Here is a 25,779-nt window from a genome sequence, read left to right as displayed (position 1 = left end):
GTACTGCACAGCGATCGGGAGTGGGACAATTGGCTGATTTAGTTTGCTCTTTCCTCCTTCAGGAACGCTGAAACCACCGGTGGTGTCGCTCCCTACCATAGCACCGACCAAGTATCAAAGCCAACGATTTCCTGGTCTGCATGGTTTGTCCATTGTTCTTCATATTTTGAAGTTTTTGCTTTCTCAGCTATCCCCAGGCCATGCCTAATCACCAGGCATAAACCACAGGCAGACAATCTGATCCCAGACAGCTAGTGATGCAGTGTTGCAGGTGAGGTGCAAGAGAGCTGATTGATGTCATTGTCCTCCTGATCTTTCCTCTGAATGAGCAAGTTCAATCTTTCCATATCCTTGCATCTTTTTTTCATTCGTTCTGGGGATACGGGCATCACTGGCAATAATAGATTTTCAACAGGATTCAGACCAGCATTTATTGCACTTGAGAAGATGGTGGACCATCTTCTTGAACCATATGTAGCACTTGAAGTACGATGTACAACAATGGAAACCACACTTCTGTTCATTAAGAATAAAGAGATCAAACCCACGAAGTGGTGTAAGGAGATTATAAGGCCGTTATTGCTCAGTTCCTCTTTTAAGCATTCATCCATTTCTGTCCATGTATAAGTTAATAAGCCACCTCTAATTTGAAACACATTGACAAAAAGGTTGAGAACCAATGGTTTATAACAATGATACAAATTCGGACAAATGGTCTGACTCTACTGACTTGTTACGCAATGGCTTCACATTTAACCTAAAGCTTCCTCTGGGGTAAAACCCCAGCTCTTGGCTGTTGTATTTTAGATCTGAGTACTAAAACAAATGCAGGGGGCATCCAAACAGGTGGGCATGAGTGTGAATTCTGGGTGGCACAAACAGTTGTTTCGCCTGAGAACTCACCTTGCTCTGAACCTCCCAGGGTTTAGCGATGGCGGACAAGTCACATCCTGTCATCATCATGGCCCTGAATGTGAGAAGAACAAGTATTGAAGATCAGCAACAGCTTCCTGCAAGGTCAGAGACCATCGAGGGTCTCCTCAACCATCAGCAACATCCATGATTTGGGGACTTTAAAAATATTTGGCTTACATGACAATCTCTTTCTTGGTCGTCTCCAGTGACATGTAGTCAACCCAGGCCGTCTCATCCTCGTAGGTTTTGGACAGGTCAACTATTTTTTGGAACATTGTTCTCTTTCTGTGAGAACAAACAGAAGAAATGACCTTATGTTATTATTTTTATTGAACCACACATTCATTCCAAAAATCAAAGTGAACTCTCCATCCTGGGCCCCTCTCTTGATTACTTTATTCGAGATTCCTGACTTCTGCCTCACAGTGCCAGGGACCCGGGTTCAATTCCAGCCTTGGGTCACCGTCTGTGCGGTGTCTACACATTTAAGTTTATTTATTAAGTGTCATAAATAGGCTAACATTAACACTGCAATTAAGTTACTATGAAAAATCTAGTCATCACACTTCATCACCTGTCCAGGTGGAGAACAGAGGCGGCACTGTAATTAGCACTGCTGTCTCACAGCACCAGAGATTTTATGCTTAAATTTTATGTTTAAAAATAAATCCGAAATAAGTCTGAAAGATGTGCTGGTTAGGTGCATCGGCCATGCTAAATTCCCCCTCAGTGTACCTGAACAAGCATTGGAGTGTGGCGATTAGGGGATTTTCACAGTAATTTCATTGCAGTGTTAACGTAAGCCTACTTGTGACAATAATAATTCAACTTCTACTTCAAGAAACTTTAAAGACATTTGTATACCAACAATCGATACAAAAACCTGTCACTTTATTTTGATATATTTCACCAGATAGTCCAGGAGATTCTAGGTTTTGTGTCTGGATTATTTACAATCATTAAATTAGATTAATTTCTGAGTGTCACAAGTAGGTTTACATTAACACTGCAATGAAGTTACCGTGAGAATGCCCTAGTCGCCACACTCGGGCACCTGTTCGAGTACACTGAGCAAGAATTTAGCACGGCCAATGCACCTAACCGGTACTTCAGGCGCTGGACTGTGACGACAAGGGGTTTTCACAGTAACTTCATTACAGTGTTAATGTATGCCTATTTGTGACACTAATAACTAAAGTTAAACTGGTGACAATGCTCATCAAATGATGACTACTTTTTTTAGTAGCACTTATAGTAGCTGGGTACCACAATGATTTGGGGGAGATTTGGACACATAGTTAAACACATGAGGGAGAAAAGAATGGAGAGATATGCTGACAGTGTTTGATAACGAGGATGTAAGGTGTCTCTCATGAAGCATAAACATCTTGTTGGTTTGAATAACCTATTACAGTGCTGCCAATTCTATCTAGTAACAAATTAATGTTACAAGCACATTACCCAGCAGAAAACACAATAAAAATTAGATATTTTGAAAAGTTTTTAGCGTTAAATATAGGTATGGTAACAATGCATACACTTTCCCAGATATTATTGTGCTTTTCAATTTACATCATTGCCAATGAGGATAAACTGAGGACTATTGTGAAAACCCAATGGGTTTGCCCTGGGTTAAGGTTGCCTCTGTGAAGTCCAGTGACCTAATATCAAGAGCTGAAAATAAACTGAGACAAGTGATTAACAGTTCTACTGGAATGCTAAGCTAACAGGAACAATTAACTCAAAAGATGCTTAGCTCACAGGAGACCTCACAGTAACTTCATTGCAGTGTTCACGTAAGCCAACGTGTGACACTAATATAAATAAGTTAAACTAAAGTTGGTAGAGTAGCCCCTTATTGTATTAAACTCCCTGCTTGAAAGCACAAACGTTGCCCTGAAAAATGAGCCTTGACCAGTAGGTGGCACACCTTGCCTGCTATAAGCCAGGCAACATTTACCCATTAAATACAAAGGTAAATTGTTCAAACCTGATTCTTGGCAATGAAACAAATTTGAAAGATTTTTGCCCTCGGAAAGTTTTATTTGCACCAATTTGACTGCATATTTAAATGCAAGGAAATTATGAAATAGTTTCCAATGTGTAACAGTGGAGCTAAAGGAATACTTGCAGCTCATGTTTTAAAGTATGACATTTACTATGGTCAATCCACCCAACCTATACACCTTTGGATACTCAGGGGCAATTTAGCATGACCAATCCACCTAACCTGCACATCTTTGGACTGTGGGAGGAAATTGGAGCACGCAGAGGAAACACTACACAGACACAGGGAGAAATGTGCAAACTCCACACGGACAGTCACCCAAGGCTGGAATCAAACCCAGGTCACTGGGGATGTGAGGCAGCAGTGCTAACCACTGTGCCACCGTGCCACCCACCTTGGATTAGTTCATTCTATGATCTCTGCCCATCGAATCGCAAACAGAACTCGTTTTAATAACTAGTTCAGCACCAAGGCACAGATGCAATGAAATTCTAAATAGTTGCAATGCACTGGTAACACAGTGGCTGCCTGTTTCATTCCAGCGGGGTTTACTATAGCTCGCCACTTTCGGGGAGCTGGTGGCCTGATCCTGCTGGAGCAAAGCGAGAGTGGGGGGGAGGCGAGTGGTAATCAGTTCCCCCCCAGGGGATTGGGTGCCAGGGGGTCCCAGGCTGGCCAGTGATTGACCTGGCCAGCATACGGGAGGCTGACAGTTCGGGGCCACTGCGAATGCACAGAGGTCTGCTGTGTTCAGCCTCCTGGGTGGAAATAGGCCTCTCCCCCTGAAATCTAATGATATTCTTGCTGATGGCCTCTGCAGTGCACAGAGTGCGGGAGATTCTAGTCTGAGCTCCCACTGAAAAAAATCAACATGAAATACTCCAGTTTTCGCACGAAGTTGGCACCTGTAATATAGGTGGGAGAAATCCGCGCCAAGGCTTTTTTGTGCTTGTCCTGGATTTTAGTAGGATTATTCATTACAGAATTGTATTATCCCCTGAAGACATACATTTAATAATTCTTATCAACATAGTCTGCCCACAGTTTCTGATTGTAAATCACTCACTCACACTCACAAAGACACTCACATATACATGCAGGGACACGGACATGCACATATACACTGACAGAAACATTCCCACACACACATTGGCCCTGAAATTTAGAGAAGAGAACACCAACTCCTGTATTTAAGTTGGAATATATCCACACGGGGCCCTTTAACTCTGGGATGAGTGGTTTATCCTCTGATGAGAGGCAGTGTAAATTGGATTTAAAGGCTGGAATTTTCCGACCTCGCCTGCGGCTGAGGATTTTCCAGTCCCGCTACGGTGAGCGGAGATTTGGCTGAGTGTCAAGTTCTCCGTTCTCACTGGCAGCGAAACAACGTCGGAAAATTGTGGCCATATTCTCTGGAGTTTAGAAGAAACCTGTAAGATTTTGATGGGGCCTGACAGGGGAGAAGCTGAAAGATTGTTTCTGCAGATCGGGGGGAGATCTAAACCCACAGGGAGGGGGCGCAGTCTTAGGATAAGTGGCCGATTTTGGTCTGAGGTGAGGAGAAGACGCTTCATTCAAAGGGTTGTGAATCTGAGGAATTCTCCATCCCAGAGTATTGTGAATGCTCCATCCTTGAGTATCTTTAAGGCAGGGATACGGCGATATTTGCTCTCACAGGGAATTAAGGGATGTGGGGGGAAAATGAAGTTGAAGCCTAAGATCAGCCATGATGGTTTCTTGAATGGTGCAGCAGACTCGAGACAGGGCAAATGAACTCCTCCTGCTCTTGTGTTCTTGTGGACCTGCCAGGGTTTACACTGTCAGTGGGTAATCTGGATGGAGCCAGCAAGTGTGTCTCGCCTTACAGGCCATCGCCAGCACCCACAAACCAACCCCCACCCGAGACCTCAATAAGTTTCTCCTCATTTCCCTGTATAGTAACAAAGAACAAAGAAAATTACAGCACAGGAACAGGTCCTTCGGCCCTCCAAACCTGCACCGCCCATGCTGCCCATCTGAACTGAAACCCCCACCCTTCTGGGTACCATACCCCTCTATTCCCATCCTATTCATGTATTTGTCCAGACGCCCCTTAAAACTCACTATCGTATCTGCTTCCAGAATCATAGAATCTCTATAGTACAGATGGAGGCCATTTGGCCCATCGAGCGCAATCCCACCTATCCCCATAACTCCATGTATTTACCGCACTAGTCCTCCTGACACTAAGGGGCAATTCAGCAAGGCCAATCCGCCTTTGGACTGTGGGAGGAAACCGGAGCAGCCGGAGGAAACCCACATAGACACGGGGAGAAAGGGCAGACTTCGCACAGTAACCCGAAGCCGAAATCAAACCTGAGTCCCTGACGCGGTGAGACAGCATTGCTAACCACTGTGCCACCATGCTGTCCAAACATTTTTTAAAAATCCACTAACGTCACAGGAGGAAATGGGTGGGACTCATGTGGTGGCTGGGCTATCTCGATTGCTATTCTCCCATCCCACTGCACTGCTTTTTTTAGCGCAGCGGGCCAGCAGAATCGCGTGTCCGCCGATTTGTGGGATTCCCATGAGCGTTCGCGCCGCGCTTGCGTCTCTCAGGGCCTTATTTCCGGCAGCATCTGCGCCGTGCTGGGAATCAGCTGGGAGACGGGGGTCAGTATTTAAGTAGTATTTAGCATACTGTTTAAATGCTATGAGTGGGCCCAGGACTGAATTCTCCAGGCCTGGTAATATATCCCCCACTGCGCCCCCCCAGAGTGGTTCACTCCAGCAGAGTTTGGAGTAGCTCCCCATTTTCAAGGAACTAGCGACCTGATCCCGCTAGAGTGAAGGGGGGCAGTTTGGGGCCTCTCAGGGAGTCAGGCAGTTGCGGGGGGTGCACCATAGGCATGGGCACCCCGGTAGTGCCAGCTTGTAACCCTGGTACTGTCCAAGGGGCTGAGAGGGGGGAAGGGGTCTAGGATCTCACCCATTTCAAGACTTATCACAAACTCCTAAAGTCAGCATGCCTCGACATGACCACTCCCTTGCCATCCCCTGTAAGGTATTGACACTATTTGGGACTAACACTTCCAGCGCAGTCTTCTTCTCAATATGTTTGTTTATTCAAATTTGGGCAGGTACTTATTTCCATATCATGTCATTTGCATATATCTACATATATGCGAATATCTGACTGCTAGCACGTGTTTATAGTTGAACATTTGGAGTAACAAACTAGGCCATCTTAATTTTCTCCATGGAGTCTGCAAGTCCTCCCCGTGTGTGCATGGGTTTCCTCCAGGTGCTCCAGTTTCCTCCCACGGTTCAAAAGACATGCTGGTTAGGTGCATTGGCCATGCTAAATTCTCCGTCAAACAGGCGCTGGAGTGTGACAACTAGGGGATTTTCAAAACTAACTTCATTGCAGTGTTAGTGTAAGCCTACTTGTGACAAATAAATACATTTCAACTTTAAGGTCACAGCTGACTGAGGGCTTTGGTCATTCCTCACAAGGTGCTAAACTCAACTCAGCACCAACGTGCCCTCAGTTAAGGAGAGTTACTGTTCCTTACTTAAAGTAGAGAGCCAAGTCTGTCGCAATGATAGCGATATCCATCAGATGAAAGACATGCTCGTATTGCCTCCTGTTCAGGTTCTGGAAAATGTTCAAACCCTGGAAGAGAAGGAACAAGGCAGGTTCAAAATGGTTGCCAAGTGATACCGCTTATCAGCACTGTAACTGCAGTTCTGACATCCAAGAAGTATCTGCTCTTAGTTACGTTGAGATAGAAGGGATGTCAAAGCAAAACTCTTCTTTACAGGGGTGGAGAGAGGAATGAAAGGTGCAGGAATTCTATAATTAATATAGAACCTTATCAGGTTTCTCAGGACATTCCTAAGTCCTTCATGTGGAATTGGCCAGTGTGAAGTGTGGTTTCTGCTATTTTTTGGATGACAATGTCAGCCGTTTTGCTCTCAGAAATGAGATGGATAACCATTTCACTGATGCCGGTGTTGGTTAAGGGAGAGGTATCGGCCATAGCCATTTTTTGCTGTTCTTTAATGGGACCTTACACTGTCATGAGGAGCAGCCATTCAAAGTCTCACCAATATCTCTGACATTGTAACAATTCAGGGACTGCGCTGAGGTTTCAGGGACTGTGCTGAGATTTCAGGGACTGTGCCGAGATTTCAGGGACTGTGCTGACATTTCAGGGACTGTGCCGAGGTTTTAGGGACTGTGCTGAGGTTTCAGGGACTGCGCTGAGGTTTCAGGGACTGCGCTGAGGTTTCAGGGACTGCGCTGAGATTTCAGGGACTGCGCTGAGATTTCAGGGACTGCGCTAAGGTTTCAGGGACTGTGCTGAGGTTTTAGGGACTGTGCCGAGGTTTTAGGGACTGTGCTGAGGTTTTAGGGACTGCGCTAAGGTTTCAGGGACTGTGCTAAGGTTTTCGGGACTGCGTTGAGGTTTTAGGGACTGCGCTGAAGTTCCAGTCAGTTCAATGGGTCTGCAGTGCAACAGCTGCTGAATCAAAGCCAAGACTCTTCTCAACTGAGCCAAGTGCATGGAAGAGAATGATGGGAAGAGTTGATTTCTGCCATTTTTGTGCATCTCCTAACACTGGTTCAGGAGCTTTACTGGCTGAGCTGTGTAAACAGGTTGTCTATGCACACGCTCAGATGTGAAAGTCATGTGCTGGATTTAATGGGACACTACGATCACTTTCCCCAACCCAACTAGAAAGTCGGAGAGAGCATGCCCCAGCTCTGGATGGTCGTTAGATAACTTGGGGCAGGGTTTCCACCCCTCAGCATTCGGAAGTCCCTCCTCGGAGACCTCCAGCCAGAGGCTCACAGCTTCCCACTGGGAGCCCCAGTTATTGCCAGTATTACAGCAAGCCCTATAGAAAAGCAAGCTGCACTGGAGGCAGGACCTGTTATGGGTCTGGGGTCTTGCCAGGGACACGCTGGCAGGCCTTGGCTAGGGAAGTGGGAGGTGGGTGTGGCGCAAGGGGATGGAGGGCTATAGTAGAAATGCAGGAAGGGTCGGTGTTACACTTTGCGAGGAGCGGTCTGATAGGCCATGGACCATTAAGGACGCCCCCTTGTCCTCCACCGGCACACACAGGCTGGATGTTTGACATGGGTCTCTCCTATTATGCAGCAGTGGGATGAGGCTTGAATTGCAGACTGTTTAGAAGGAGGCCATTCGGGCCGTCTGCAGGGACTGTCTCTGAAAGAGCATTCTACCTAGCCCCACTCCCCTGCCTAATCGCCGTAACCTCACACCTTCAGATAGCACTTCAATTTTGAAAAAAAGAACTTTCACTCCATTCTTAAAATTACAAAGCAATAGTTCAGAATGGACCGGGCAAACCCAAATCCATTCCTTGCTTGCTCCAAAAACCAAATTCAAAAGCTAACTGAATCCAATTCGTGGTCCCCAGGAGAGAGACAAACAATATTCAAGTTGACAGGATGAGGCACTGCACCCTATATTGGGCTTGATCCGGCAACCCTTGATCTTAGCCAAAAGACCAATAGAAATCCAATTCCCATTGAATACCTCAATCGGGAAGTTTGTTCCAAACCCCAAGCACCCTCTGGGTGAAAAACATTCTCCTGACATCATTTATACTCTATCTCGCTCAGTCAGCAATGCAAAAAATCTAAACGGTGGGAAACAAACAAATGCAGGGACAAAAAAAGTTGATTTGCAAGTAGCAGCAAATTTAACAAGTTTCCTAAATTATAAACACAGCACAATCCATTTCAGGTCATTTAAATTATCGTTCATAATTTTTGAAAGAACAAAGCCATGCTTAGCAATTTTGAAACAGGAATTAATGTCATGGTTCATTCAAAACTAATTCCGGTATCATGAGGAATAATACATAATAATATACATAAATATACAGGTTCTATGGACCCCTTTTATGCCAATCACCCTTTTAAGCTCAATGATATCTAACACTCACTAAAATCCCAGGTGTCTTCCAATACATCCCAACACATGCGAATCTTTAAATAGGAATCCCTCAGGTTTCAGGCAGGCATCAAAAGGCTCACTAGAATAGATTACAAAAGTCAATAGAAAGTGGGGGGGGGGGGGGGGGGTGCGGAGGGGGGGGTCAAGGCATTGGTGCGCCAAAAGCCTGCCTGATTCCTGGTGTGTGGGCAGGGTTAAAATTGTCCTTTTGATCTTTTCTTCTCTCACCTTCAAGGTTTCAGTTCTGTTTCATCCAGTATCCTCTCCACCTAGTCTTTTCGACCTTGTGCTTTCACGCACAATGAACCCTGAAACCTTGCTTGCCTGGTTACCAGTGAGTCTGTGACTGGGAGCAGGGAGCAGCCCAATTTGAATATAAAAGTAGGGAGGTCTTGCTGCGGCTGTATAGGGCATTGGTGAGGCCGCAGCTGGAGTACTGTGTGCAGTTTTGGGTGCCGTACTTACGCAAGGATATTTTGGCCTTGGAGGGAGTGCAGAGGAGGTTTACCAGGCTGATGCCGGAGTTGAGGGGGTTGAGCTATGAGGAGAGGCTGAATAAACTAGGCTTGTACTTGTTAGAGTTTAGAAGAATGAGGGGAGATCTCATTGAGACATATAAGATGATGAATGGGATGGATAGGATAGAGGTGGAGAGACTCTTCCCGCTCAGAAAGGACAGTAGGACTAGGGGGCACAGCCTCAAGATAAAGGGGGGGCGGTTTAGAACGGAGTTGAGGAAGAACTTCTTCACTCAAAGGGTGGTGAATCTCTGGAATTCTCTGCCCGTTGAAGTGGTGGAGGCTACCTCGTTAAATATTTTTAAGACGTGGGTTGATGGGTTTTTGATAAGCGAGGGGATTAAGGGTTATGGGGAGAGGGCGGGAATGTGGAACTGAGCCACGACAGATCAGCCATGATCTTATTGAATGGCGGGGCAGGCTCGAAGGGCTAGATGGCCTACTCCTGCTCCTATTTCTTATGTTCTTATGATTATACCTGCATTAGCTGACACATGGGCTAGATCTCACATCTCATCCCATAATTCATCCTCAGAACTGTCCAAACCCCAAGTACCCTCTGGGTGAAAAACATTCTCTTGACATCACTTATACTCTATCTAGCTCAGGGAGCAATGCAAAAAATCTAAACGGTGGGAAACAAACAAACGCAGGGACAAAAAAAGTTGATTTGCACATGTTTGTGTTTCACATTTCCAGAATTGTGTTTTTATTTTTATCTTTATTTATGTCATAGAATCATATGGCTAAATCCTACCACCCTACCTGCCGGAATTGGAGCGGGCGAGGCATGGACAATGGGAAGCGCCATTGGCCTTGGGCAGGATTTTATGGTTTGGGGATGAGTGAGGCTGTAAAATACCACCTATACAGTGCAACAAGGCCCTTCGCCTCATTGAATCTGCCATTATTTACCACTAAAGGCACATTAAGCCCATATAGAATCCCAATTTCAAATATCACACGATTTAAAACGTCCCTTCAGTCCCATGAGTTTTTCACTTTTATTTCTTCTGTTGGTGCTAAGGGAGTGAAATTTATTTCACACTCAGCAGAAATAAAGTCAGACGCATGTAAAAGGAGACGCCAGTGGGTCATCACCCGTTTTTGTAACCAGCCAAGATGCATTTCACCTACTATATAAATTATAGCTTTGACAGAAGGGTCATCTGGGCTCGGAACATCAGCTCTTTTCTCTGCTCATGGATGCTGCCAGACCTGCTGAGATTTTCCAGCGTTTTCTCTTTTCATTTCACCTACTGCTCGGCTCAGATGTTTTATTTCACCCAAAGCTTTATTCTGGATAAAGTGTTTGTTTCTGTTTATCGGTTCACCATAGTGCTGGGATTAGTAAGAGGGCTTTATCCAATCAGGGAAGCCCACGCAGAGTCTCACCTCATCGGCAAGCAAGGTCTTGCTAAACTCCAAGTGATGGCGTTCCATAATTGAAGAGCCGTGTAGTTTTGCCAGTGGGTGCTGGGATCTGATGACAGATAAATTGACAATTACAAACATTCATTGCCATAGACTACAACGAGTTTGCAAAGAAACCTGAATTAAACAGACATGTAGTTCCAGAAATGCCTTATTGCCTCTCTCCAACAATAATGTCACAAGATGATAGTAAAAAGGGTGAAATGTCTTTTAGAAAGTGCAAGTGGACCACTTATCCAGGTGTAGCTTTGCTCTGAGTATTTCTACATTTCCAAAAACAGATTCTCCATTGAATCAGAGCAAGGTTACATCACAATCCATCACGCAAACCAGCCTCCCATCCATTGACTCTGTCTACACTTCCCACTGCCTCGGCAAAGCAGCCAGCATAATTAAGGATCCCACGCACCCCGGACATTCTCTCTTCCACCTTCTTCTATCGGGAAAAAGATACAAAATCTGAGATCACGTACCAACTGACTCAAGAACAGCTTCTTTCCTGCTGTTGTCAGACTTTTGAATGGACTTACCTTGCATTAAGTTGATCTTTCTCTACCCTCTAGCTACGACTGTAACATTACATTCTGCACTCTCATTTCCTTCTCTATGAACATTATGCCTTGTTTGTATAGTGCGCAAGAAGCAATACTTTTCACTGTATGTTAATACACATGACAATAATAAATCAAATCAAAACAGCAAAGAGGCCATTTGGGCCATCAACTCTCTGGAAGAGCAACTCAGCTAATCCCAAATCACTCTTTTCCCACCAACGTGCATATCCAATTGCCTTTTGAAAGCCCCAAATGTATCTGCTTCTACAATTCAGAATGAACGTAAAGGAAAGAAAGTGTCTCATGTAGCATTCCACAACTACTCAATCAAATTAAAACTTTACGACTTTACTCAAACCCCAACCCAGTCAGCCTAGTGAATGGAGACATTTCAAAAACAACATTACAACAAAGATAGAGGTAAATTGTACAGAGAATTGTCCTAAACAGCCTAGCCTGCATCCTCAGACCTTTTGGAGGTGTATTGCTCATGTGTTTTTATATTTACCAATGACAGCTTAATTAAAGAAGGCGAGCTTCCACTTCTTAAGAACTTACTTCATTTGATACAGGTTGTTGGTGCCCCTGTGATCAATATCGTGGCAGAGTCCAGCAGTTACCATGGCCATCGTTTCCAGGTCTGTGTAATAGCGTTTCAATTTACCTGTCTGCAAATACAAAGAAAACTGTCAGGTTTAGTGCAACCGATCACTACAGCGTAGGCTGTATTAATGCATCTTACAGCGGCTCCCTGATCGGAACATTGCAAATTTACTGATCAACAGATATTTCCAAACAGTAATCGGAAATGATGGCTCTGTAAAGCAGTAGCTTCTTACACGCATACAAATGGCAGGATAGATGTCAGCTATGCTGCAGTGTACACACCTTCGGATATTAGCCCACTTATATTAACTGAGTGCTATAATAGTTGGGGTTGTCTGCTCCAGAAACATTGAAACATAGAAGATAGAAGCAGTAGGAGGCCATTTGCCCGACAAGCCTGCTCCACCATTCATTACCATCATGGCTGGTCATCCAACTCAGTATTCTAATCCTGCTTTCTCCCCATAACCTTTGATCCCATTGACCCCAAGTGCTATATCCAGCCACCTTTTGATTACATTCAATGTTTGGCATCAACTACTTCCTGTGGTAATGAATTCCACAGGCTCATCACTCTTTGGGTGAAGAAATATCTTCTCATCTCCATCCTAAATGGTCTACCCCGAATTCTCAGACTGTGACCCCTGGTTCTGGACATCCCCACCACTGGGAATATCCTCCCTGCATCTACCCTGTCTTATCCTGTGAGAATTTTATAAGTCCCTATGAGACCCCCCCCTCATTCATCTGAACTCCAGAGAAAACAATCCTCACCTAGTCAATCTCTTGCTGGAGTTGGCAGACTCATCAACAACTTAGATATATGTAATGCTTTTAATGTAGGAAAATATCTCAAAGATGTATCACAGAAGCCTGATTTGGATAATGAGGTAATCTATAGGTTCTGACTTTGAGCTAATAATCTAGAGGGTCTGAAGCCAAAAATACTGGAAATCCAAAATGAAAACAGAAAATGCTGGAAATGCTCAGCAGGTCAGGTAGCATCAATGGAGAAACAGAATTGAAACTTCAGCTTAGTGAAGGCAAGTCATCAACTTAACCAGGTTTTTGTCCCCAGGTCAGGTTCAATAAGTCGGGAGATTTCTTATCTGCCAGCAGGTTGTGGGGTGGTGGTAAGGAGAGTGGGCTGAAATAGGAGTCGGAGTGAGTCCATAATATTTCCTTGATATCTTGACAGTTCCTTGACAGCCTAACAAGCTCTTTGGCAGCTTGGCATTTCCAATGATTTTGTGCTTCAAATGTGCATGATCATCTTCACTCTGGGGCTGCCGGGTGCAGACATGGGCTGGGTGCAAGGCCAGCCTTTGGGCTCTGGCACTGTGTTTAGATAAATCAAAAATAATAATAAAACAAACAATCCTCCAGACCTCACCCTCTGACACATACTCCCTGCCCAATCCATGTCAAACTATGCCACCTATGTCACCCCACCCACCCATATTCCCTATACTGACTTAATGCTCCTATATCCATCTCTGTTTTTTTCTGTACATCCATGCCAATCTAGTGCCCCTCTATTCACCCCATGGCCCTCATATCCCAATGCCAACTTAGTGCTCCTTTACCTACCGTATTTCCCACATACTCCCTTACCAAATTATTGCCAACTCATGCCAACCTTTGCATCCTACTTTGCCCTTGCCCTCTGCATGCCAACTTACCCAATATCCTTGGACAGAGCTTTGACAGGTTCTCTGTCTCTATTGACAAATTTCACAGCTCCTGAACATTTCCTTGATATTGGGACAGTTCATTGACAGCTGGACAGCTCTGTGGCAGCTTGACAGTTCCAATTATTTTGTGCTTAGAAAGTATATAATCATGTTTACTCTTAACAATCCCAAGAAGTGCTTTACTTCTCCAAAAAGTGTCCCAAGACCTTGTCCAAAGTGCACTTTACCTCACCAAAGCATATCTTGGTTATCCAAAACAGATCCACCAATTTCAGACCTCCTCTTATCTCTTCTATCCTGTATACTCTGGATTCCACACTCTCTGTTCTGCCAAAATTTCACTTCAATGGAAGCAACTGATGATTTAAATTGGCAGCTGCCTCTGAAAATCATATCTGCATGAACCCGGCCCAACTCCAGTCCCGCGAAGGTGGAAAATGGCAGGTTCGGGGGGCAGGACTTCAAATTTCTGGCCATTTCTGGGATTTTCCCCATGATAGTGGCAAAAATCCCTCTATGGCAGCAAAAGTCCAGGCCTACCTATGTTTCTGTCTCCACAGACACTGCCTGGGCAGCTGAGAATTTCCAGCACATTCTGTTTTAATTCATGATTATCGAGGTGAATAGAGCGGAGATAGTGAGTTCAAATCCTGCCATGGAAATCTGAGAATTTGAATTACATTTTGAAAGTAACAATCGAGTAATGAAAAGGTTGGCATCAGGAAAAATTGGCATAGAATTGTTGGATTAAAGGGAAATCCTAACCATCTTCGATACTAATACAATAGTTTATTATCTCCAGTCACTATAAAACATTTGTTTCCAACTACTGGGTATATGTTTACAACCAGATTGACCCGGAAAAGGTTCTTTTGCAGTTTATAATATTGAAACTCAAAAATGAGAGGGAGAGGAAGAAAGGCAAGATAGAATTCCAACAGTTTCCTTTAATTATAGATGCCAGCATATCCCTTAAAAAAAGTGAGAACAGGATTCATAACATGAACACAGATTTAGAAACTCAGACCTTTGAGACAACAGTCTCACCATCAAAAGAGTGAACATGGTTTGTCCAACGTTGAATCCATGCCGCCAGTTGTGGTAGGTTATTTTTCGGTATCCTTTACTTAACGAGTACACAAACCTGACTAGCACCTGTCAAATATCCAAAGGACAGTTTGTCATTGCAGGAGAATGAGCGAGGCGTCAGATAAAATGAATTATTTTTGACAGTTAAAGGAAAATAAGATCAGAGGATAACGTGGCACAATGCAGCTCTTGGTGAAAATCCCTTTGCCCCTGGTCCTCCCTCCAACCCCTCACCCCCCCGTTAATCATATGGCAGCCATAGATGAAGCATTACATATCAACTAGGGAGGAACATTTGAATCAAATATCAATTAAATTTAAGGTTATTTATCAGCGTCACATGTAGGCTTACCTTAACACTGCAGTGAAGTTACTGTGAAAATCCCCGAGTTGCCACACTCAGGCGCCTGTTCGGGCACACTGAGGGAGAATTTAGCATGGCCAATGCACCGAACCAGCACGTTTTTCGGACTGTGGGAGGAAGCCGGAGCACCCGGAGGAAACCCACGCAGACACGGAGAGAACGTGCAGACTGCGCACAGTGACCCAAGCTGGGAATCGAACTCATGCCCCTGGTGCATTTGAGGCAGCAGTGTTAATCACTGTGCCACTGTGCATCCTCAATTTTGCTCACTTCTGGACAGTCTATAATGGAACAATGGCACTATGGCACTAGTGAGTTCAAATCCTGCCATGGAAATCTCAGAATTTGAATTACATTTTAAAAATAACAATCGAGTAATGAAAAGGTTGGCATCAGGAAAAATTGGCATAGAACTGTTGGATTAAAGGGAAATCCTAACCATCTTTGATAATAATATAATGGTTTATTATCTCCAGTCACTATAAAACATTTGTTTCCGTCTACTGGGTATATGTTTACAACCAGATTGACCCAGGAAAGGTTCTTTTGCAGTTTATAATATTGAAACTCAAAAATGAGAGGGAGAGGAAATGCGCCTCAAATGCATTACAGGCCTGGACTCAGTTCTGGGCTTAAGTCACTGTCTGGGCGGAGTATGCACATTCTCTCCGTGTCTGCATGGGTTTCCTTCAGCTGCTCTGGTTTCCTCCCACAGTCTGAAAGACGTGCTGGTTAGACGCATTAGCCAAACTAAATTCTCCCCCAATGTACCCAAATAGGCGCTGGAGTGTGGCAACTAGGGGACTTTCACAGTAATTTCATTGCAGTGTTAATGTAAGCCTATTTGTGATACTAATAAATAAACTCCTGAATCATCAGAACGATATAGTGCATAATAAAGCATTTCTGTCCAAGCAGCTCTTTGGAAGAGATATTAAAATGAGTCCCACACCTTGCTCATCCCCATCCAATCATCTCCCTTCAAGAATTTATTCAAATCCCTTTGGAGTATTACTACTGAATCTTCTTCCACTACCCCCATCGAAACAGCGCATTCCCAATCCCAGCAACTCTCCGCATAAAAGAAATTCCCATCTCCCCTCTGGGTCTTTCAACAATTTCCTTAAGCCTGTGTCATCTGGTTACTGATCTCCAGCCGCTCCCAACCCAAGACCAGAAAATCCTGCCTGAGGTCAATAGATTTTTCTATGGTCCGCTCCCGCCCGTTACGATTCCCAGTGGCTTTCTTAATACCATTTCCCTATTGGTTTAAATCCCAGATGCAGCAAGTTCGGTAGCTAAGTGATCAGGTGTCAGGCTATGGCTATCTCCCCCTCTCTAACATATTAATCGGTTAGAAGTCATCTGACTCAGTATATAATAACTTCAATCCAGTTTGAACGTTCCTGGTCTGCATGGTTAAATCAGACACACTCTTATCTGCCTGAACCACACCAAAATCCTTTAAAATTAAACAAAAATTTACTTAAAAAATTACCCAGTACAGTGCCAGTTAAATGGCAGATTTAGGATCTCAGGGATTGGGTTGGATTCTCCCAAGCTGTCGGCCACGGGAATTGTAGCGGGCGGGGGGTGGACCCGCACAAAGGTCCATTAACCTTAGGTGGGATTTTCCAGTTCTGAGGCAAATGCAACTGGAAAATCCCACTCATTGGCTTGCATTTTCTTGATGATGAAGAAGTCAAGCTACCAGGCCTGAAAGTAGGAATCGGAATCCGAGGGCAACAGCCAATTAAGAGGCTGGAGCTGCCGTAAAATTATGGATGGTGGCCCAAGCCCAAGAGGCCCAAGCAGAGGGCCAGCAATTAGGCCAGTGGTGGCCATGTCTGGAGATGCAGCTTCAAGGAGAGGGCACCCTCGAAGGCATACAAGTTAGATGGGGAGCCAGGCCGGGAGACCCTGGGAATCAGGGGGGAGAGTGGGGGAGGAAGAATCGTGTTGGAGCAGCACCATGGTTTCTGTGGTGGGATTGGGGCTGGATGGTGTTGTTCCCATGAAGTGCCCATCAAGAAGGACGACCCCTTTCCAGAACCTACTGCAAGGCCAGCAGGGTTTGTCTGGCAATCCCCCTACTGGTGGGTCTCTCAACATGGCAGAATGCCAGTAGGAGCAGGATGTGACCCATATTGGCCGCTTAAATGGCTTAATTGGTTGCCAAGTGGACAGCCATGTCGCCAAGTTTGCAATATACCATGGCAGTAGGAAGATGAGGGGCCAACCCTTCCCCCTGGTATCCTCCCTCAACATTTTGCCAGCCTTTCCATCTGCCAGCCTGCAAAATTCAGCTCATCTTCTTTCAGGGAAGAGGGCGGAGGAGGAAGGTGTCGTGGTTGGTTCGGTTTATTCAATAGTCTTGATACAATTTATTTCTAGAATCTGGTGACACTTGGAGAGCCCTTGAATCACCTGGTGTTGTACGTCCTGGTATTTCCTTACTCATAACATGGCATAAACCTACCTCGCGTGGAATATGGAATTTGTTCACAACTTTTAACTCATAATACATCTGAATGCCACATCTCACAAGATCCATTTCAGTGTGTTCCAAGTCGCTAAAGCTGAATTCATAAAGATTAAAGTCCTCAGCTCGTGGGAGTTGCTGGCTCTGGAAGATAAGAAGATGCTGAATTAATTAACCTCAACGTTATCAGTGCAAATGTAAAATGAACATGTGACTGCAGCATCATGCTCAGCTAACATCCTTAGAATGGAAAAATAGATTTATAAAGGCAGATTGTAGAGTTATCTCTTACTGTATACTTCAAGCAGCACACTTTTCATCACAAGTGCCTGACTGTAATTCATAGAAAAATCTACACACTTACCACTGCATAAAATATCCACATGGTCATTAAATATCAATTTTACTATTTACACTGTGAGCAAATAGTAAAGATGAGTGACAGATCTATATAATAATGATGTCTATTTTGTCACTGTATCTAATTAAGTCATGAAATGATTTGTATCCTCACTAAATATTATACTTGTTCATCAAGAAAACCTTATATCGTTTGTTATAGCAATGCTGATGAAGATTGCTGAACCATTTATTGGTGAAGAACTTTGTAGACAGCAACTAGAGTTGAAGAAGATTTTTGCTCTCTCTTACGGTGATCGCAGTCTTGATGCTGTGGAGAGAGCTGCTAAGAATCTTAAGTAAGTGTTTACCTATAAGGAGGGAGAGAAGGTCAGAGGATGAGAAGTCTCTGAGCCACCCACCAATTGGATCAGAATTGCTAAAGGACTGGCAGTGCACACGTGTGGCCTAGCATGTAGATATCCTGTGCTCATTAAGTTGGGGTTTTCAGTAAAGAATATGGTCAGGCATTATGACTTTTGATTGAGTTAAATAAAAGCTTGGAGAACACTGGCTCCCTAGTGCCTTTTTCATGACCAATCAAAGCTGGCCAGCTAACCAATCAGCACTCTTTGCTCCTGCAGTACAAATTGTGGTTCCCTTTGAAATTTGGCATCCTTGCATCTGTCCTGATGAGTGCAAAATGAAAAGCTTTGATTGTTTTTCACTATACTCAAGTCCTGTACAACTAAACAATTACCGAGAAGTTGTTCAATACTTATTTGTGATGCAAATGCCATTTTGTCGCATTGGTCCAATTTTGGAATGCAGTGGATTGAAACAATCTTACCAATATTTCCTGTAGTTCATCCTCTTCACATTCATTGGGTTCTTTTCCAAACACTTCCCTTGTTGGCTGGTAACAAAGAGAGGTTTATTAGTGACTCAAGTAAGTACATTCTGATTAACAGCGAAAAACATTCACCTAGATCTTACTGTTATGGAAATTTTTTTTTACATCTCCTTGTGCATTTATAATATGATCCTGAATTAGTGTGTTTGGTAGTGTGAAATTTGTACACTCTCCCAATGTCTGCCTGGATTTCCTTTGGGTTCTCTGATTTGCTCCCACACTCCAAAGATTAGGTTAGGTGGGTTGCCCGTGCTAAATTGCCCGAGTGACAAAAATGTGGACATTAGGTGGATTAGCCATGCTAAATAGCCCTCTAATATCCAAAGATCTGCAGGTTGGGTGGATTGGCCATGCTAAATTGCCCCTTAGTGTCCAAAGATGTGCAGTTTAGGCAGATTGGCCCTGGGAGGTATGGTAATTGGGAATAAAAGATAGGTGCTCAGATTGGCAAGATGTGACTAGTGATGCTCCCCAGCAATCTGTTTTGGGCCTTCAACATATCACCATGTCTACTCACGACTTTACAGGAATGGAGAGTGGTACATCCACATTTGCAAATTATACTGAATGCGGAGGCACAATGGATGGCATTAGGGATTTACAGAGGGGACATAGACAAATGAATGGATACAACAAGCAGATTAGTTTAACATGTATGAGTGCAAGGTCATCCACTTCAAACTCAAGAATGATAAATATGAATATTTTCTACCTGGTAAAAAATTAGAAATTATTGAAAAAGCAAAAGGGTTTAAGAGCCCAGATGAACACAACATTTAAAGTTGGTGCCAAAAAGCAACCAAAAAGGCTAATGGAGTATTGTCCTTCATCTCAAAGGAGCTGATTAAAAAAATGAGGAAGTTATGCTACAGTTTTAAAGTAAAGCTTATTTATTAGTCGCAAGTAAGGCTTACATTAACACTGCAATGAAGTTACTGTGAAACTCTGTGAGTTTCTGTGTGTTTTATAAAACCTTGACCAAACCTTGCCCGGATCTGGGTGCCACACATCAGGAAGTGAGTGTGCACAAGTTTGGCATGCTGGAAATAGAGCGTCTAATTGAGGACAGGTTGCATATACCTGGCTTGTACTTCTTTGAGTTTGGAAGGATGAAGAGGGTTCTAAAAGCGATGTTTAAGATTATAAAAGGATATAGGGTTAATACAGAGAAATATTTCCTCTGATGGGGGAAAGACCAATATAACAAGGGGGCACAATCTTAAAATTAGAACTAAGCCCATTAGGACGGAATTCAGAAATAAGGTGTTCACACAAAGAACAGAAAAAGTCAAGTCTTTTTAATATATTCATTCATGGGACATGGGTGTCTCTGGCTGGCCTGTAGTTATTGCCCATTCCTACTTGCCCTTGAGAAGGTGCTGTTGATACAACTGAGTGTCTTGCTCGGCCATTTCAGAGGGCAGTTGAGAGTCAACCACATTGCTGTGGCTCTGGAGTCACATGTAGGCCAGGCCAGTAAAGGATGGCAGATTTCCTTCCCTAAAGGATATTAGTGAACCAGTTGGGCTTTTCTGACAATGATTTCATGGTCATCAGTGGATTCTTAATTCCAGATATTATCTTATTGAATTCAAATTCCACCATTTGCCCTGGTACGATTTGAACTTGGGTCACAGAACATTAGTTGAATTTTTGGATTAATAGTTTAGCGATAAAAGCACTCAGCCATCAACACCCCATGTACTCTTCCAAAGGTTGTGGACACAGGAACAACCGGAGATTTCAAGGTTGAGATCCATAGATTTTTATTAGGGAAGGGTATGTAGAAATATGGGTTTAAGACGGGGGAACTGTGGTACAGATTGTCCATGATCTAATTAAATGGTGAAACAGACTTGAGGGATTTTAATGGTCCATTTTTGTCCCCATGTCCCTAAATTGATATCAAGCCACCCCCCCCCTGCCAGCTCCAATTCCTGAAAGCCAATTATTTATATAGTTGATGAAAAGCCATAGTGAAAAAGTGATTCCAACTTTGATTTATTATTGTCACATGTATTGAGATGTAGCGAAGAAGATTGTTTCTTGCACACTATACAGACAAAACGTACTATTCATAGAGTACATAGGAGAGAAGGAAAGGAGAGGGTGCAGATGTAGTGTCACAGTCATAGATAGGGTGTAGAGACAGATCAACTCAATATAAGGTAGGTCCATTCAGAAGTCTGACAGCAGCAGGGAAGAAGCTGTTCTTGAGTCGTTTGGTACATGATCTCAGATTTTTGTATTTTTTTCTGATGGAAGAAGGTAGAAGAGAGTATGACTGGGGTGATTAGTTCCTTTAGAATTGTTTGCATCACAAGTGTGATTTATTATCATACAATTATTGATAAATATTGTACAATTTGTTATTTGATGATTATTTCTATGCTGCGGGGCAGCCAGGTAATATGTTTAGATGCATTGTGAAGTAGAATAAATCTAAAATCCTGAATTGTGTCCCTCTCACTGTTGATCATTTTGATATGTGACAGAGAGAATAATACCTGCCCAAGGAGCACTTAGTACCAGAATAGCTCCAGTCAAGTAGCAAGCATTTCCAAAGCAATTCAAAGCTGACAACTGCAACCAGAAATTAGGCTGGGACTTTAGAGTAACTCCTGTGTTTAATGTGGCATGTGTAAGGACCGATTGCCAGGCAATGCTGCCAGCCCAAACCCTTTGCTGTATGCAAGCACAGATTAAAATTAGGTTAAACCTTTGAATCTATAGCTACAGCTTTGCTCTCAATGCATAAGTCTAACAAAGTGCTGCGAGCCATAACAGGAGCAGTTTGCCCTTTTATCTGTAAATGGTTGGTAACCAGGTACAATGGTTGCATTCAGTATAGTTTGCTACCACTCTATTATCACCATTGTTACACATGTTGATTGGCCAGAGAGTTACATCATTCATTCGCTGCCTTGGCTCTACGTGTTGTGAATGGTAACAGTTTCAATTGACGTTGCGTTCCAGATTAAGCATTTGATAAACCATATAATTTGCTCACAGTAGCAGACCAGATTGGAATGCTGCCTGGCAACAATGTGGGACAATGGATTTGACGATTATTGTGGAGCCTCTCTCTTTATCACACACACAAACACACTCTTAACACACACGCACATTCACACATACACCCACCTGGACCATCCATACCTGCAAATGCACACAAAAATACTTCCTTTTTCTTTAAAACAAAAACAATGGTTCCATTTCTCAGGCAAAGACATACCAATATATTCTGAATTTCATTATTGCTGCACTTGACATGATATAGCACCATCCCCTGAGCAATATCTTTCCGGTTTTCCAGCTTGTTCATTTTATCATAGGTATCTGTATTGAGAACAGACCAGCCAAGGAACTGGGTCAAGGACTGGGGGGAGAGACAAGAGGCAAAAGAGGATGAGACTCTAGTCTGTGAGCACTGGGTCGATAATTTTTGAATTGGCTTGGGTGAATAAGAATAAAGAGTGCATCTCTTACTTCCATAAGAACTTCGTCCATTTCATCAAAAGGTTTTCCATCTTTCCTGTTGTAAAATGTGGCAATTCCAACAATCTCTTCCTTCTTATTTACTATTGGCATCGAAAGGACATTTTTGATGGTCCATCCAAAGCTATCCAAGGGTTCTGTCTGAATAGATTGAATTGAAGTTTGTCATTCAATCAGTACATGAAAACATAACTTGCCCTTTCCCATGTGTCTGGGGACCACTCAGAGGTTGCTGTTCCACACCCAATCCCACACAAAGAAGTAATGATCTACAGCGGGGCAAAGGGTCTGTGCAGCACAATTCAGGTGCCCTGTGACAGACCATTACCCAATGCGCTGGGGAGAGGGACATCACAACAAAAGTTCACTCAATCCAACAAACTCCTGTTACTTAAGTACTTTGGGTTTTTGTTGCAGTATTAAAGATGCTATATAAATGCAAATAGTTGCTGATATTGTTGATGCTGTGATAAAATAGAAACTAAGATGCAAGTATCTCAAGATGAGACCACATAGAATTCAGAAGAACACCCCAGCCCACCCCACTCTGCACCCTCTTCACACCACTCTACATCCCCCCCTCCACTCTGCACCCTCCCCACCACACTCTCCCCCTCCCCTCTCTACTCTACATCCTCTCACCCCAGCCTGCACCCTCTTCACGCCACTCTGTACCCTCCCGACTCCACCTTGCAACTTCCTCCCTCCATTTTACATCCTCCCCCTCCATCTGCGCTCTCCCCACACTGCACCCTCCCCACTTCACTTTGCACCCCCCCCTCCACTCTGCACCTTCGCCCTTCACTCTGCACCCTCCCCCTCCATTCTGCCCCTCCTCACTCCACTCTGCACCCTCCCCACACTGCACCCCCTCACTCCACACTGCACCCCCCTCACCGCACTCTGCACCCTCCTCACTCCACTCTGCACCTTCCCCCTTCACTCTGCACCCTCCCCCTCCATTCTGCCCCTCCTCACTCCACACTGCACCCCCCTCACCGCACTCTGCACCCTCCTCACTCCACTCTGCAACCTCCTCACTCCACTCTGCAACCTCCTCATTCCACTCTGCATCCCCCTCATGGCACTCTGCACCGTCCTCACTCCTCTCTGCACCCTCCTCACTCCACTCTGCACCCTCTCCACTCCACTCTGCATCCTCCTCACCCTACTCTCCACTCTCCTCACTCCACTCTGCGCCCTCCTCGCTCCACTTGCCTGTGCCCCTCCTCCCTTCACTCTGTTCCACTCCTCTTGACTCTGTTCCTTCCTACTCCACCCCACCACTCGCCTCTGGCCCACTCCACTCCCAAAGTTGTCTTCAACTGTTTGTGGCCTCCATTCACGTACTTTGTAGGGAGTAGATTTGCCTTTCAATATTTAACATTTTACCCATTCTTTTTGGACTGGTTTGCCCTGGTTCCATACACTTAAAGTACAGTAATATTGCTGATGTTTGTTCCCTATCGAGATTAGATCGAATTCTGATCAGAACAACTCAATCACAGTTCTGCCATTTCTTGTTGTTGGATTATGCAGGGGGTTAATTAACGGGTGTTTTACCTGGAAGGTAAATGTCTCATCTGCTGCTGCATTCATGATATTGCAGATCTGTGAAGACAATTCAGGAAAATCATTCAGAGAAAGCTTTTAAAGTCAAGAGAGACTGAGCGGTGAGGGAGAACGTATTACCCATGGCCGCATGATTATTGCCCACACACTTCAAGATATCAATCCCAGTTCTGCGACCGGAGGAACCAAAAAACAGACATGCTCCAATCAAACTAAAAGAAACTCAACTCAAGCCAAAGCAAAATGTCCCAACGAAAGCAATGGCACCCTTCCCAGCTACATTATAATGTTTTATCAGTGTCTGTAGGACACCCGGCCATGCCCAGCCATCGCAAAAGGCCTTACAATATACTGGCATAATTCGTCTCCAAGGCCACCTGAGCAGAGAGGGTAGCAGGACATCCCGGGGAATCAGCCCCATCTTCCTGGATCTGTCAATCGATGTCTTGGCTAAACTCCAGGAAAAGAGCCAGGAAGGGGGTCGTCCAGTTTCCCCAGCCACTTTCACACTGGGGAGTCAGCAATCATGAATTTAGTGCTGAAGTGTTGTACGATTGAAGGAACAACCCCCTCCGCATAGCAAGACCAGCCTGTAACCTCTGCTCATGTACCTGAAACGTAGCTTCTTCCAGGCTTCAAAAATCAAAACCAGCCCAGAAATCCAGAAAAGTACTTAACAAATGATTACATTCACTTGTCCTGTGCCATGCTTATGCACCCCCAGGTCCCCAGTGGCGCAGAGATCTGTAACTTTCTATTGGGCTCCGCGCATGCCCCCCCCCCGTCCCATTTGACAGCAGGAGAGGATGGCCAGGAGGATGTTGAGGTGATTGTATAGGAGCAGTCCACACAGGGGATCCCTCCAGCACAGAGCACAATGGCACAGTGGGAGCATCTGAGAGATCCTTTAGCAGTGAGGCAGAGGTTTTGGATGGAGTATCTGAGGGATACACACCATTGAGAAATTCCACATCAACGAAGGAAAGATAATGTGGGATTGCCTTGTGCCTTTTAGCCACTTCAATACCCTTAAAGGAATCAGAGTCAAGGGCAACTTTCAATGCCTGGATGGTGTTGGCTGTGTGTTGGATATAGAACCAGGATATCTAAGCACCAGCACCTCTAATGACATCTAGCTTGCTTTGCTATCAATCAGTACATCACTGATTAAGGTAAAAGATAACGTCACCAGTGCCCAGATGACCATATGCTACTCTGCCCTTTGATGGGACCGGAATATTGCCACACCTCAGGGAAAGGGCAAGATCGAGAAGGTGGGGTCTTCATGAATAGCTTCAGCCAGTATGGGAATTAAACCCACGCTATTAGCATTGCTTTGCATTCCAGCCAACTGAGCTAAACCAACCCACTGATTAGGGTCACCCTCACTCCCAACCAAATGTCGCCAGAGCCAACTGGACAGAGATTTCTATTCTTTATTAATAGTTTAGTCGAGCCCAATGACATAGAAATGTGACATGCATAGGCAGCTGGGATCAAGTGGACCTCTTGAACAGTGTAGAGATGTCAGAGTAGAGAGAGAAATTAGGAGAGCAAAATGGGGACATGAGATTGCTTAGGCAGATAACGCTAAGGAGAACCCAAAGACAAATACATAAAGAGCAAAAGAATAACTGGGGAGAGAGTAGGGCCTTTTAAGGATCAACAAGATCACCTATGTGCAGAACCACAAGATAAGGGTGAGATCCTAAATTAATATTTCTCATCAGTATTTACTGTTGAGAAAGGCATGGATGTTAGGGAACTTGGGGAAATAAATAGTGATGTCTTGAGGAGTGTAGATATTACAGAGAAGGA

At 44.2% G+C, this 25,779-nt stretch overlaps 1 protein-coding gene across 1 annotated transcript in view; it reads right to left on the bottom strand.

The window, feature by feature from the left end:
- The window catches only part of LOC145347244 (rod cGMP-specific 3',5'-cyclic phosphodiesterase subunit beta-like), a 61,262-nt gene that overhangs the window by 7,399 nt on the left and 28,084 nt on the right, over nucleotides 1-25,779 (bottom strand). Inside the window, exons 8-18 of the mRNA XM_080195033.1 lie at nucleotides 23,953-24,000; nucleotides 22,381-22,530; nucleotides 22,127-22,270; nucleotides 18,829-18,894; nucleotides 17,637-17,783; nucleotides 14,752-14,859; nucleotides 11,963-12,072; nucleotides 10,812-10,899; nucleotides 6,481-6,581; nucleotides 1,093-1,200; nucleotides 904-967 (exon numbers count right to left, since the gene is read on the bottom strand). Coding sequence (XP_080051159.1) covers nucleotides 904-967; nucleotides 1,093-1,200; nucleotides 6,481-6,581; nucleotides 10,812-10,899; nucleotides 11,963-12,072; nucleotides 14,752-14,859; nucleotides 17,637-17,783; nucleotides 18,829-18,894; nucleotides 22,127-22,270; nucleotides 22,381-22,530; nucleotides 23,953-24,000 — 1,134 coding nt within the window. The remainder of the gene's footprint in view (nucleotides 1-903; nucleotides 968-1,092; nucleotides 1,201-6,480; nucleotides 6,582-10,811; nucleotides 10,900-11,962; nucleotides 12,073-14,751; nucleotides 14,860-17,636; nucleotides 17,784-18,828; nucleotides 18,895-22,126; nucleotides 22,271-22,380; nucleotides 22,531-23,952; nucleotides 24,001-25,779) is intronic.

This window comes from Carcharhinus amblyrhynchos, chromosome 1 (genome assembly GCF_965287045.1).
Source record: "Carcharhinus amblyrhynchos chromosome 1, sCarAmb.v2.hapA, whole genome shotgun sequence".
Taxonomy (NCBI): Eukaryota; Metazoa; Chordata; class Chondrichthyes; order Carcharhiniformes; family Carcharhinidae; genus Carcharhinus; species Carcharhinus amblyrhynchos.
The sequence above is the reverse complement of the archived record's forward strand: the minus strand, read 5'-3'. Positions and strand labels throughout refer to the sequence as shown.